General features: G+C 38.6%; 1 protein-coding gene and 1 long non-coding RNA gene across 3 annotated transcripts in view; one reads left to right on the top strand and one right to left on the bottom strand.

The window, feature by feature from the left end:
* furinb (furin (paired basic amino acid cleaving enzyme) b) overlaps positions 1-15818 on the bottom strand; it is an 81463-nt gene that overhangs the window by 25111 nt on the left and 40534 nt on the right. For both annotated transcript variants that reach the window (XM_067589355.1, XM_067589356.1), the window contains exons 4-6: positions 7180-7275; positions 5206-5334; positions 4938-5014 (exon numbers count right to left, since the gene is read on the bottom strand). In XM_067589355.1, the coding sequence (XP_067445456.1) occupies positions 4938-5014; positions 5206-5334; positions 7180-7275 (302 nt within the window). The remainder of the gene's footprint in view (positions 1-4937; positions 5015-5205; positions 5335-7179; positions 7276-15818) is intronic.
* Positions 7312-15038, top strand: LOC137182833 (uncharacterized). The gene is made up of 3 exons (XR_010928381.1): positions 7312-12402; positions 13250-13333; positions 13434-15038. It is a non-coding gene; the product is annotated as an uncharacterized lncRNA (long non-coding RNA).

The following is a 15818-nucleotide window of genomic DNA, read 5'->3' as shown; positions in this document are numbered from 1 at the left end:
TGTAAAATGCGAATCAAAGGCACATTTATAAACGTAACATTGATGAGTCAACATTTTATTTTGCTCTTAATATTCTTTTTATTTTATCCTTAGATGTGTCACACCTTGTAAAGTCTGTATAGATATGAGTGCTCAACTAATCATTGATTACATTTCTGAGATATCACTGCCGACAATAGTTTACAGGTCCATGTGATGAATTAATGATATGATCCGTAAAAAGAGTTGAACATCATGTGTAATGGTTGCACGTAATGACAGCTGTTCTTGTGTTGGAGAACCTCGCCGGTGCAACACAATCGGTGAAATGGCAGTACTTCTTTCAACTCTGTTTCATTGACAGGTGTACAGACTGTTGGAGCAGGCAGCGAATTGATATGAACACAGCTGGTTCAGGGTGTGTCTTCATCCATTCATGGCTAATTGTGGGGGGTTAAAATGAGGCTTGTGCATGTGCACCCAGTTCCTCTATGACTGAGATTTAAAAAACATACGCATGGCTTTATAAATCTGACGAGAAGAATGCGTATGCATATTTCTGGCTTTGTGCGTACACAGTTTTAGTCATGAATCTACAGACTTTTATGCATCTGGCCCCAGGCATTTTCATTTGCATTCACATACATAAATAGGCTACTTTTCAGGCCTTAGAAGCCACTTCTCTGTGTCTAGCCAAGGACACAGTGCCTGCAGAAAGTCTTTAACCCCACTGCCATTTTCCATTTTTTTCTGATGTTGCAGTTAGAATTCAAATTAGATTTCTTTTTAGTCAGTAAAGTACACATAAGACACCTTGGTTACAAAATATGGGAAAGCCCCTGGAAAGGCAAATCCATGATTGGCTATTAATTATGTTATTTGTGATATAATGTGCATATAGTAAACACTTAAAAAGTATGAGAACATAGCCTTTGAAATAGCTTATGTAATTCTTTAGAAAGTTTCTCTCCCTTCCTTTGTTACTGGGTTGCAGTTGGGCGGGGCTAAGCAAGGGAATTTATTACGTAATAAATAGTCCTGAGAAATGGTTTGAGCAGCCAAATGAGCTGTTTCTGAGCTAAGTTTTCTAACTAGTTATGAATGTTTATTTTCTTTCAGATTTTTGTAGATGCTTAATAAGACACTCAATTTTGATATCATATATGCATTTTTATAATTTCAAGCCACGTTTCCAGAGGCTAATTACTACTTACTACTTATAACTACTAATCATGCTACTAATGTTTTTTAATGTCTTTGACAATTACACACAGAAACATTTAACCTCCAGTCTGTCCCCTGGCACATCTCTACTTTTACAATTAACTAAGAGGTAAAAACACAAATTAATGTCTATTCAACAGGACACCACTGATGATGGATGAAAATCTTTTCAAGACGATTGCACTGAATAAATCACTGTATTTTCAAAGTGTAAAGTAGCCTACTAAAAGTAACCTAATATTTTACCTCTTAATAATTGCAAAGTTTCTCGCTTTTATCTGCTTCAGAGGATGCCTGTGCGACCTTGACTAAGGTCATAAGAAATTAAAGTTAACTTAAGATGTGTCTTCTACAGTGACTGGTGCAGGTGCATTAACCATTTTTCCTATCCAGTCAATTTCTGCGGAAGAGGCGCTTTCATGGTCAGAGAAACAAAAAGCTATATGCTACCAAGGACAGAGCAATCTGGCAGGGTGAGAGAAGCATACAAACACTTGTCTTAGTCGTTCTCAATGCCAACATCCACACTAACTACCACACCTCTTCCTTCATCTTCTTAGCCTTGAGCTTAGCTGCTGATGGGTTAGTTTAGACTGAAGGACACATGTGGCTGTGTAGCATGCCAATCACTTTCTAATAAAGCTTGTCACTACATAATCTCACAGTGCAGGCATGCGGATCTTAATTAATGGACCCCTGTGAAAAGTTCCATACAGGAGCTAATAGGTCTCCACAGGGAAGTTAGATGGAAAGAAACACAGTGTGTCTAAGCCTGAAGACGAGGGAGCAGTAAGCATGTCAGTCGATATGTTTAGTTATACATATTTGTTTTAACAAATTAAAACCATTTTTCTGTCTGTCTGTATTCATTTCGGAATTTAATAAAGGGTACTAGAGACAATCTGAAAGACAACCTTCAAGTCTATTATCAGAAAATGACAATGACTCACTGCCAAGTGATCTCTGGTGAGTACAAAGCCTAGACACAGCGATGACCATTATCACACATCTCAGCAAATGACAAATCTGCACAGCAGTGTGCAGTTTTGATGTGTAATGAATATGGTCTGATGTATGTACCTATGGTAGCAGTTACAGACACAGCACAGCAAGATAATGTTCCTTCATTCCTCCAGGGCTCACAGGAAAGTAAATATAACAGAGTATTACTTCATCTGAATTTGTATTGCTATTAACTTATTGACTCAAGACATTTACATTTTGAATTGACTGATTCAAAAAGATCTGCAAGTTAAACATGTTTTGGCATTATAGATGAAAATGTGGAGATCAGTGACAGGGTATTTTTTTATACAATCTGAAGGCATTATAAACTGTAGTATGTTTATCACCACGGGTTATGTGACAATTCAACATTATTGTTTTAGAGTTTCAAATTACAGAAAAACTAGACTGTGGTACAATCTTATAACTCTATTGCTCCACAAATTTCTTTTGTCCAAATGAAAGATTCTGAGCAAGCTGTAAAATGATCACAGTTTGTTTTAAAATGCTTGTTTTTTGACACATTTAAAGAGTTTGATCTCATATCATCCATAACAGTGGAACACAGCTCATTGCTTTGAACAGAAGTTTATTTATTTTTTATATGATTTTGCAAAGATTTGCCATATCATCATATAATGTATATTGGTATAGGAATATATCCGTGTTAATATGAGGATGATATGTGATGATGAATCTGATGGCAGCCCTGCTGTCACTCACTGAGGTGTTTGGGGAAAGAAAAAAAAAAAAAAGAAAGAGCGTGCAGCTATAGTGACGGAGGTAATCCTAGGACAGAAGGTGAAATCAATCCTGCTATCTTCTGCTGCTCTGGGCCCACTCTCTGCATCCATATCACACTGACATAATGGAGGAGAAGTGGAAGAAAGCAGAGAAAAAAAAAGACAAACATTGTCACGATGAAGAACAAAATGGATTACCTGCTTGGCCTGCCTTTAACCAGCCTTCAACTAAGCCTGTACCCACTTCAACAATACCTGCCAGAGCTGTCAACTTAAGAGTACACAGCCTGAGAAAGTGAATTCAAAAATCCTCCTTGCGTGTCATCAGCACAAATGAACTGGCCTTCATGGCTATGGAAAATACCCGCCTCCGGCTCTCCTCTGCTTTTTGTTGTCCTATGAATATATTCATATAATCTCATTGTGAGGGGGGTTGTGAGCATTACTCACTGTCGGCCAGTATAACTCTGTGGTGATTTACATAACTCGTTGGATATAATTTGTCCATAGGTCATTCCAAACACCGCAGCTCCACGCTGTAGACACAGACACATCCTTGCTTTTCATTCACCCATAAATTGATCCGGTCCAAGATAATTGCTCTGGAAAATTCGACTGACATGAGTAGTAGGGTGTGTGTGAGTGTAAATTTAAATTATTTTTATTATTTTTATGATGTGTATGTGTCTTTCTGAAGTAATAGTTTGGTGCAGTTGGAGAGCTGAAGTGAACCAGAAGCAAGGAGTAATCCCCTCCAGTAGTGCTTTGTTCCATCAGCAGGACAGAGTGGGATCTACTTTACAATGACAGAAAGGGCTGGGGTCGCTCTGCATGGCTGCTCATGCTTTCGGCAAGGACAAGAAACAAGGCCTCAGCTCAAAAACTTGCTGATGCTAACCTCTTTCAAAATAAATAAATACAGTATGAAAAGATCATTCAGTATAGGACAGAAAGACAAATAATGCTACCTGTAAAAAGGAAACGGTTTAGAAAGATAAACAGCCTAAAAGTTCACATCAGAACAACAACGCAGAAGAAATTCTATTTCCATACAATAGTTTCTACAATCTCATGAAAACTTGTTAAGCTTATTAAGATTCTCCCCTGACCGACTGCAAGTGGATGGTGTGCTCTGAAACCAAAATAAAGAAGAAAAACAAACAACAAACAACGACCAAAAGACTCTGTGGCAATCATCCCAGAAATAGAGAGATTTGAGACAAATCCTGCTGTGCATTTCAGAAGCGGGATGTAGCTTCTCATCTGCTCCAGGGGGATTGGAATAAGGCAGACAGACGACCATAGCGTTTGGAGAAACAGAGAGAGGGAGGGGCTGAAGGTTTAGGATTCACCCTCGCTAGAGCTTTAGTGTTCCATCATTAAACTGGGGCGAACATGTTTTAATGCGATCACCAAAGACTGGAAGGGAAGAGCAAGAATCACTGAGGGCAAGTAAACAAGTATTGTATAAACAACAAATAAGTGCCAAAGTGGCTCTAAGGCTGTATGGGCTGGACCTTGAAATGCAGCTACAGCAGCTTGGCTCGTGTATGGAGGCAAGAAAAAAAAAAAAAAAAAAAAAAAAGAAACATTCTTTTGGGACTTTGCCGTATGACTGCACCAATGCTTTCAAACTTTATATAATTGGTTTCTAAATGTAAAGGTTCAGCCAACAGCACTGGACCAAAAGCCGTATTGACATGGTGCTTTCTCAACAGTGTCATTCCTTGTCATCTAATATATAAAAAGAAGCTAGTGCAACGTCAAAAACAACAAGGGTTGGACGAGCATTGTTTGATAAAAACAGAAAATCCCAGTCTAATTTATTTGTCAGTTTATGAATGTGCTTGCTCAGGCTGACGATAAAATTAATCATGTCTGAGCCTGTTTGCCAAATTTTACGTGTTTGAAAGCTCATTGTGAAGCTGTTAAGATCAGTTCCTAGCCACTGGTGCTGCCAGATTGTTGTGTTCGCTGCCAAAATACCTGTTCTCATTACGCTGCGTGTATCTTGGTTGAGGGTCGGCGTCTCCGTCATTAACATCATAGCTGGCCTCAGGGTCCTAAAGGAGACGTGAAAAAGGTTAAGACACCAATTATATGATTTCATCTTTCTGTTATGCACTCATTAGTCCTAAATTGTCATCAGCCAGCTTATTCTCTGAAAATATTCAGTAACTAAATACTGTTTACAAATGGGGAGGGTCCTTAATAATGTGACTTTACTCCCTGATTTGTATTTTTTTGGACTTACATAATTGATGATGAGGTCAGGATGGTCTTTCTCAATGCCGTCATCCAGGATAGTCACCACTATACCTCTTCCTGTGTAGCCCTGAGCCCAGGCTAATTTGGTGTTTAGGTCCTGATGGGTTGGAGTTGACTGGAGGAGACATAAGGCTTTTATTCAGCTGCCAATCTGCTGTGACTGACACGTCCGACAGAACAGGTGTATCAGTGTGAGAACAGCTGAAATGAAAAACCTTTTACTCCCAGCAAAATGTAATGTTACAAATGAAAACAGAAATGCCCAATATAAAAATAAACACCGAAGCATGAAAAGCAATGTCATAGGTGGGTTATGAACACTTAAAATCCAATTTTAATGCATCATTCTGACATGTCAGCCTCCTCAGGCTGAGCTGCCCGCTGTGAGCGTCCTACTCTAGTTACGCTGTCAGAAAAACAACCTGTTGCAGGTCAAAAATCTCGGTGAGAGCATCTTCCTCTCTTGCAGAAGAAATAACAGCCTGTAAGCACTGAGAAGAGCGGAAGGGAGAGAAATATGGGATACAGAGTGGTAAAAAGCACGATTTCGATGAAAATGCATACTGTGAGAAGTATGGAGTGAGTGGTGGAGGAGATGGTTACAGACAAGAACGCATAGATGGAAGATTGGGAAAGCACAGTCAACCTTTCCTGCCCCCGGTTTCCAGCAGATTTTTCACCACAGGGCATAAATCACACATGTTCACTCCTGTGTGGTGCCAGAATGCAGGTAGCTTCGAACTGGCATAGACACCATTCAATACACACTATAAGTAACTGTTTGCTACAGACTAATGGGGTCCATCTCTACAACCACATATTCAAATAAAGCAACATAAACAGAGTCTGAATAAAATAAATTGGTTATACTACGAAGACAAAACATCTACATTGATGGCATATGCCTTAAGCTCAACCATCTTTCTTTGGTTTTCGAGTCAGAGCTGTGTAAAATACTTTAAATAGGAGAAAAGGGGTTTAAGCCCTCAGATGATTAGAGGTCTAATGCTGAATGGCAGAGGTGGTTGCACAACTGCTATTCACTGGTGATTTATGTCGGGGATAGTCAATGTTGTCATTAATCCTTTGCAGTGACAGGTTTTGTGCATACAAAAAAGGAAAAAAAGGGGGAGATTAGGGCAAATTGAAGCATCTCTGAGAAAAGCTGTGAAGAAGGAAGAAGACACAGCGCCAGGACCATTTGCTATGCAATGTTTCACAGGTGATACAGTTTAGTAGTGGATCTGTCCTGACATTTAATTTAAATTCACCCCAGCATCCTTGGATGCATTGCATTATACATATGAGTCACAAAACTTTGTGTTGGTGCTGAGGCTGATTTAACCTACGGGGTTAGTCCAAAAGACAACAGTTCAATTTATGCTTATCTGACTGACCACAAGGAAAATTAATTATTAACTCCTGCCACTGTGATAATTACTACATCTTTAAATCAGGCAATCTCACAAGCTTCTGCAGAGCTGAAAGTATTGAGTGCTGTACTGCTTGGACAGGGCTGAATAAGGATTAATCAGAAATAATTGCAGTGCAGAAACTGAAAAACATCCAAGACATCAATTTGCTATTGACAAATCTGAATGTAGGGAAGGTCATTATTCATAGCTTCAAAAGCTGAAGTGGCATACTAAATGGAATACAAACAGATGAAAAAATCATTATATCTTCTACTGACATTGTACCTGCCTTATTTGTTTGTTAGTAGTACTACAAAGACGTGGCTTTAATACAGCAATAAACATGTTGCCGCAAATTGGACAATCAATCCCAGTTTAGAATAATTACAGATATACTGTATATCTGACATTTTGAATTTTGAGCTGGTCATTCCAGATATTTAAGTTACAAACAAACAAAACCCTAGTGTTATAATTTTTCAACATATAGCCTTTATAACAGCCTAATAAGACCTAGGATATAAAGATAAGAGACTATTACGCACCAGGTACCACTGCTTGGGGAAATCTGGGTCTGTCGGGTCTTCATAGACGTCCCTCTTCTTCCTTTTTTTCACCACTTGCTGCTCTGCCCATAGAACCTGGTTTCCCCCCCCCCCCCCCCCACACACACACACACACACACACACACACACAAACAGAGAAAATTCAGAGTTTACACAGTTATCCTCACATGCAATTATGTCATTATTAATATTCTAATTTTTCAACAATTGCAATGTCCCACAGACTGTAGATGTGGAAAAATATGGCCCCAGCTGTGTTCAAAAAGTAATAACTAGAAAGAGAGGCAGAGTTGAGAGGCAAATCTAATTTATTTCATTCCTGAGTTGAAGAGTGAAAGTGGTGACTGTAGGGGCCTTTGAAGTCCTGGAGGCTGCTGGGATATGCTCAGGCCTGGTAGGACAGGGTGACAGTAAATGCAAATATCACACATAGTTAATGTCATTTTATACATATATTGTTTCTGAAGTTGCAAAAACAATTCCAAACATCCTTGTGGAAAAAACGACACAATAGCAAATAATTCTTCTGGTAGTTTCAGCACATGCTGTTGTGTATTATCACTCTCAGTAATTAATGCATTATTTGATTTTTTGTTGAAGGTAATGAAGCTTAAACTGGTTCCACTTGTGTATCAGGAACACTCAAATGAAGTGTGTCTAAATATGTGAATTTTTCTTGACAATGCCTGGTAAATTCTGAAAGTACAACTTTTCTATTGCTGTTTAAGTACTTCAGTATGTCTTTTGGAAGGGTTTTCCTTTTTGGCAATTTCCTTGCTGCTGTCAGAGCTGTTTTTGGTGGTGAGGCTTCTCTACTTGCTTGATTTTATGATTATGTGGTTGTACAAACTGCGTGGTCTGAATGAAAATGTGTTCAGCACAGCTACAGAGGGTTGTGTAACTGCTAACCTCGTTGAAAACTTTGCCTTAGAGAATGAAGCCATTAACCTTATTCAAGTGACCCTAGACTAATTAACATTTATCTCATCTCATTACATTTATAACTGACCTCATTGCACCTCTGCCCACTGCACACCATAATATTATCAAGGCAACAACTGAGACATGAATCAGACGTTCTGGATACAGCCATCTAACTTCGGATATATACTGTAAAACTCATTAGCTTTTCAGTGTTTCATTTTATATTTTATATTTGCATTAATTGACTTTATAATGTTACTTTATAAAGTCAATTAATGCAAATTAAACATTAGCACATTCAGCTCACAACCTATAACATCATCTTAAGAAAACCGACATTAAATCATAATGAATGTAATGTAATGCAGTCTTTTTAATTATGGCAAACTGTGTAATATTTTCCGCAACAGCCAGATTACCCACTCTGAAGCACTGAGAAAAAAAAAAAATGTATAGGCCTAATCCATATCTTCCCGGAGACCAAGTGACTGATGGAGGACTAATTACAACACAGAGAAATAAGTATCACCCTGAGGTCTGGGACAAGGACAGAACAGAACAGTGGGCATATACAACCGCACAGAGAAACAATCATGACACAAGGAGGAGGTCTCCACATGGGCTAAGCCAGTAATCCTCTTGAGCAATATACTATTTGTTCCATCTCTTGCACTGTGTCCTGAGGGCTTTCACATATGATGACTAAGGAGAAGCAGTGCTGGTCTTGTTGTGTAATGCAGAGAAACCGGTAGAAAAACAGCCTCTGCTTTGATCTAGGCCTACGTGTTTCCACAGTTGGAGAAATAAGACATGTTAAAGGATAATCCTGGTGATGTTCCTTATTTGTCTTATCATCAACCAGTCCAATGACAAAAACAAAACCAGTGATTGATTAATCCTACTAACAAAGCCTGATATAGCTTATAACTTGCTATAGACCTCTTTTATTGTCCAGACTATTAAAAGCGCCACACATATGCACTGGCTGACATGTTCCTTCATTATAATGAATATGGGCACTGCAGTTTATTTTGAGTCTGTCCCACATACACCGTTCTAGTGTCATAAATACTTGCTAGTGCACCAAATCCACCAGTGAAAACAGTCCCCAACAAATGCACTATTTCCTCCTGCCCTGTTCATTGACCATTGACGTCTTCAGTAGGAACAACTGGGCTTGAGCCTGATAGGCACAGATAGGCTTGATTAAGTTGAAAGGTTTAGGTCTTTTTATGGGATTTGTTAACAATAATAAAAATATAGTATATCAACAGCCTGGTCCTTGAACAGCACCTGAAGATACAGTGCACTCTTACAACCAGAGACTAAAGGATGATTAATGGCAGGTCGCTGGTCACTTTTGATAATTGTTGCTCAACAGAAATGACGTATTTTTGCCAGAAAAAAGTGTCACTCGACACTTTCCTTTCATGTTGCACACCTGAAGAATTTTGTTATGTCACGGACACCATCATATCATTTGTCACGCAATGTGATTTGGTAGTGTTACTAATGTCGCCATGGAGACTGTAGTTTTCATTGAACTGATTGATATTTTGGTCTGTAACTTTAGATAACTTGAAACGTCCTTATGTAATTAATCCTGATGAGGATGATATAATGTAAATAAACAAGCTAGCTGGATACATGCAGACACCTGAAACCTTTTGCTGAAGCATAAATTGAGAATGTTGCGCAACTCTTTAATCTTTGTTGAGCGACACTTATCAAAAGTGTTGAGCGACCTACCATAAATCAGCCTTAACCCTGTAGCAAGACTGTGAGAGAAAGGGAGAGGAAGAGGGGTGTAGTATAAAGTCCCTCCAAAACACAGCATGCATTAAGCTGCCTTACACTGCAGTTTGTTCAAAACCAACAGCAACCACCCCAAAACAAATCGATTACTTTCCCTCATAGAGAAGGTGTGGGGTGTGGAGAGGAGATGACAAACAACCCTTGCAAGCGTAATGGTAAAAGCTTATGCAGCTGCCAATGTCATCTTGCCACTGTGTGATTATTCAAAGGGGATGGTGATAAGCAGCATGTTAGCACCAGAGAGCTGAGGAAAAGAGACAATGGAGGTAATGTGAGAGACAGCGACCGGATTACAAAAAAGGAAACACTGTAACAAGCTCAAAGCTTTGCACTGACTAATCCAAATCCAACCATTATGTTTTCATTGCCTTTTAAATCTGTTTTTTTTAACCAGGTGAAGCAGAGCCTTTTCTTTCTCATTTTTTTCAGGGATCACGATGGTCTCACACAAACATATGAATATACAAATGCACATAAATAAATACATGTCAACACAAACCCACTCGCTTATGCTGTGTTGTTTTTTGGCAGTGGTCATGCTTTGCCTGAGGTTTGATCTGTTGCTTTGGTGTGTGGGTGGGTAGGTAACTTGGGGGCAAACTGTTGTTCTTTAGCCAGAAACCCAATGCCCTGAATAGCTGGAGGTTCAAGTGTGGTGTTAACTTGAACTACTGACATTCTGACTGAGATGATGCGATATGGACGATGGAATGAGATGGAATCTATTCTGTCAAAAATGTCTTCATATTAGATAAGGCTTTATCTCTCTGGTCCTGTTGTTGGGGCTCCAGCTTTCTCATTTGGCATTGCCATATGACATATACAGAATAAAGGAAATAGATAACCTAGGAATACAGTAAACCCCACGTTCCATCTTCCAGATTAACTCCGGTCCTTGCCAGCCACTTATTAGAAAAACATCAAGTTTCGATTGACTGTTTCTTAACTGTTTTGCTTAGAGTTCCTTCTGCACTCTGTCCCTCACCATTGCATATAACTCTAAAATTAAGTACTGCCCGTCATTACATCTTCCTCAGTAACAACGACAAAATCCCAGCCTCTGTCACTGCCTACATTGAATCTCATTTGTTGTTGATTTTGGAGATCTCAAAGCAAATCTTATAGCCATCTGAGTGCTATAGTACACTCCCAGCTCCCAGGCAGACACCTCTGAACCCATATGTTCTCAGAGCCTTGTTAACGTCCATTTAACCTGACCCCTGACACCACTGGCCTCAGCGAATGTCACCATATCTCACTAATGATGTCTTGGGGACTCTGCACTTGTCAGACCACATCAGTCCTCTCCTCAGCCATTTGGACTTGGACTCAGGAAGAGCTAGAGAGTAGTCCTTGAGCTCTACTTGGCAGGGCCACCTTGATACAGATGGCCCAAGTCTGTTCTCACTTCATAATTGCCCCCTTTTTAGCACTTGTCAGTTAATTCTTAAGATGCTTTTAAATAGCAACAACTACCACTGCTGCCTCCAGTGCTTGCAATGCAAACATGGCAGCAGCCTGTTAATGAGTCAGGAGGCAGAAGCGTTGAAAGAGCGGGTGGCTACATTGCTCGTGTATGCACATAGCCTTTTACTGCTGCTGTCTGAGTTGACTGTAAAAAAAAAAAAAAGTAGTAATTCAACTTTTCTAGCTCGCTGATCAGTTTGGCTTTGACAACAATGGGGAAAATCTTAAGGTGAAGAAGAGGCTTGATTGTGTGATGATTTTAACTGAAAAAAATAACAAACAAAAAAAACCCAAGACCAAACTAATGATGTTCCATGATTGTCATTGTGGTCAAACACAGTACCAAAATCAAATGGCAGATTCAAAACTTTCTGGTTGAATTTTTTTTTTTTACTGGATTTACAGTTTATGAATGAAAATTATCCTGTGAAAGATTAATGTATGATTCTATTAGTTTAACTAGACATTAAACAGAAAACAGAAAAGTTTGCATTTTGAGCAGCGCCCTTAAGGCAAGCTTTTTTTTTTCAACAATGCATCTGTAGTACACTGTGCGGTAATAGGTACTAATGAGTCTGAGTGGTTGTCATTTAGTGAATTTGTATTTTTTTCCCTAGTTTTGTTTTGCTTTTTTACCATTTTTCATCGTGAATAATTGTATTCGTGCAGGCTACACAAATTCCAGCCTGTAAGGGCTTGAAGTTCACTTTCCTTGCAGGAAAAGCAACAGCTAATTTTCGTGCAGGTGAAGAGACAGACTTCACCTCTGCCTGTGTGATGGAAGAGCACGGTTGTGTGCGAGTGCATTTTAGACAGGAGGGTTATGTTATTTGTGATATGATGAAGTTCAGGATGGGATGTGAAAGCCAGGACTCTGTGAGGTTGATAGCTGGTGCGGTTCTTACGGTGAGCTGCTTCATCAACTCCGCCTTCAGCAGCAGCTCCGCGCCAACCAGAGATTAGAGATTCAGCTCCACGAAGACATGAACTGTTCTGGTAAATCCTTGTTTCTAATGTTTTCAACTTCCAAATCAGCATGCTGGCTTGAATTGAGAAGTAACACCTGATGAGTGTTTATTGTTGTTAGGTAACTAACCTGTACAACCACTAGCTGACGAGGGATAACGCTAATGTTAGTTAGCTAACATTGTTAGCATCCTATTTTGTAGATACGGTTACCATTTGACACGGCATGACGTTAGTTATTAACTTATCTGACACAGGATCCTGGTGTACTGTTACATAGCTTGGTGACTTTCTGTTTGCTCAGCTAAAACATTTGTAATTTTTATTCTCAAGTGGTGTTATGTAGCTATGATATGAGGTTTTGGGAGACTCTGCAGTAATGAGAGGTGGTGTCTCTGGGGTCCTCTCATATCTAATGTTAGCTCCATTTGTTCTATATCACACAGTTATTAATGATCGACCGTCACCATTTTCTCCAGCATAATAGTGTATATATGATGTTGCACTGTTATGTAAAATAAGAGTTACTCTCAAGAGGGACAGATGCATATTGCATTTCAAGCTTTCTGTGTAAATTTGAAACCATCCTCAGGAGCAGGAAGAGATGTCAGGAAACGGCTAATAAATACCAGGTGTGCCAGCTGATTGCTCAGCAGCATCTGATGATTTCTAAGCATCATGTAAATACCTTCAATTCCTTTGATATCCCACATCTTTAGAAAGTGTTGTGTCCAGAAGGAAAAAAACATTTCTTTCATGTCTGGCATGTTGGTAAAAAGTGTATCCTGATGTTTGTAGTTTAGTTTAAATTGGCTGTTTTTTTTTATGTCTAACATTTTCTTTTCAACATGTTGTTTCTGTTCTGAAACTGGTCCAGGGAGGCTTTGGATGCAGGCATGAAGAGGGAGTGGAGGACCTGAAGCTGCGGAGGCCAGCCATCATCAACCAGTTAGCAATTTCAGTCAGTTATTTAATCGAATTTATTATTTGGGTCAGTGCATGTATTAAATATTATATCACTGAATCACTGAATGTGATCTAAATATTTTTATCTCCCCCAGCATATGCATCAGCCCTGATGGAGTCTCTGAGGAAGGACTACTCAACGTCACCAAAGAGTCTACGAGGCAGCAGCGCTGCGCTGTCCTCCACTGGTCCAGGGTCCCTTTCCAGCAGATCATCAAACACGACGGCCTTGATGGTTTAACACAGGACTTTGGTGTGAAAACCAGCACAGATGTTGTGGTTCTTGGTTTGAGTTTGACATTTTTACAAGTCAGATTAATTCTATAATTTATACTCATATTTACTAGGAGGTTACACTTTCAGTTTCAGATTGACTCATTTGCTTTGTTGTTTATTTATTTATATTTGAAACTTGGTAAGAGATTTATATGAAATTTGGGGGAAAATTTAGATCATGAATAATTGAGTGATGGGGTATTTTTTAACATTTTCACTATTTACTCATGGTAATTAAATAAAAAAAAACTGTCTCATGATTGTGTATCTCTGTGTGTATTTCGATGTAGAGCCAGATGCAGAGTGAAACATTTTGAAATAGCTAATTAAGCATTGTGCAGCTGTGATGTATCCACTCTATGCTTTCTAATTGTTTTAAAAGGGTAAATTGGTATTTTTCCGTTTGACCATATATGTTTGAGACACATCCAGATATATAATTTAAAAACTTACATTCAGTATGTTTGGATGTCTTACCTGATTCTAGTCAAAAATAGATAAACTATATTTCATACCAGTATTTATAGGTCAGTGGTTGTCTACTGTTACTCTATGTGTTAAAACGCTTATTGATCAGTTTGATGGTGACAGTAACTTCCAAGTTAGTGTTTTGAATTTTGGTGGTGGGATTAAACATTGGTTTGCATTTGTTTTATATAACATACTTTAATTGACTCTTAATGCAGTTGGAGACTAATAAGTTTTCTTTATATAGATTTGTTAGTTATTAGTTATTAGTATTAGCTGCTGATGCTTGCAGGCCTAGCCATTGATGCACCGTCTGTTTGATAATTATGAAGCTGCTCTTAACAGCATAAAGCTTTTTAATACATCCAAACACTTGGTTATTATTGTTATAACTTATATGTTATAACATATTAATTGTCACCTAAATGAGGTCATTGAAACCCTTTGTAACTTCCTCTGTTATCCTATGAAAAACCTTGATCAGAAATGTATCTCTCTCTCGATCTGCCTCTCTCTCTCGCTCTTGATGTAATGGCAGCGCACTGTAAAACATAGTGATGCTTGTGCATTAGTTTCTGTTATGGGTAAGTAACAATACTCCTGCCGGTATTAAAAGTAACCAATACTAGTTTTGTTATGGTCTGATACATGATAGCAAAATTTGCAATGTTGTGATGTGAACACAGTATTAGATATCATTAGCTAACACACATAAATATATACGTGTATAAATCTATAAGCTAACGCCACTCATTCACCAAGACACCTGCTCAGTTCTCCACTAGTTCTCCTCACAACACAACTTCATTTCTCTCCTCTGACCGTTATTCCTTCTAATCCTGGTCTGTTCCCGGTCTCTTGGATGCCTTGCATATTCATAATTATAAGGCTGTGGTCTGTCATATGCATATGAATAAACATTTACAACCTCATCAGTGTCAGAACTAGCCTTGAGATGCATTAATTTCTTATCATTCAACTTGGCAGTACTCCCTTTTGTTACGTCACTTCCGGTTCGATTTATTTAGATGTAGAAGTAAAATTCTCTCTCAGAAATGACTCCAGATGTCACTGTAGTGTATATATAAGTATATTTTTAAGAAAATCTTGTTCCTACACAATCATTTTTCTACACATTGATTCAATAGATTTTCCAACCTGCAAGTTGCTCTTTAAAGGGTCAGTTCATCCAAATCACAAAGAAACATATTGTCTCCTTTACAAGTAGTGCGGTATATAGCCACGTGAATAGATTTTATTTTATTTTTTTTGAAACGGTTTTGAAATCTTTGCCCCAGAAAATTCTGTCAACATCCCCTTACTGTACAATGAGGTGCAGTGCATTCTGTTTGTGACACTCAAAGCATCAAATCATAACACTTGAAAACGACAGCCATGCATCTTCTCAGAAATCGTGTCCTTCTGGTACTCAAGAGTGATCCACTGTTGTCGCTGTTTTTTATTGAAAACCATTTTCTACACTGATTTTTAGTAAACAATAAAAAACATTCACAGTGAGGTCTGTGTAGAATCCCGTTTTGTTACTCAGACCAGAGTGGCATTGTGCTCACTCAGCTCAGGTGTGAATAAAAGCGGCAAAGACCATGAACACAGCTTGCAAAAGGTTATGACATTCTCAGACTTCATTTTTTTCGTATTAGGCTTTACATTTGTCACACTTCTTGCCTCCCACACATAAACTCAAGCAGTATAAAGATCATTTGAAAAGTGTGTTT

This window comes from Thunnus thynnus, chromosome 5 (genome assembly GCF_963924715.1).
Source record: "Thunnus thynnus chromosome 5, fThuThy2.1, whole genome shotgun sequence".
Lineage (NCBI taxonomy): Eukaryota > Metazoa > Chordata > Actinopteri > Scombriformes > Scombridae > Thunnus > Thunnus thynnus.
This window is presented reverse-complemented; position numbering and strand designations above follow the sequence as displayed.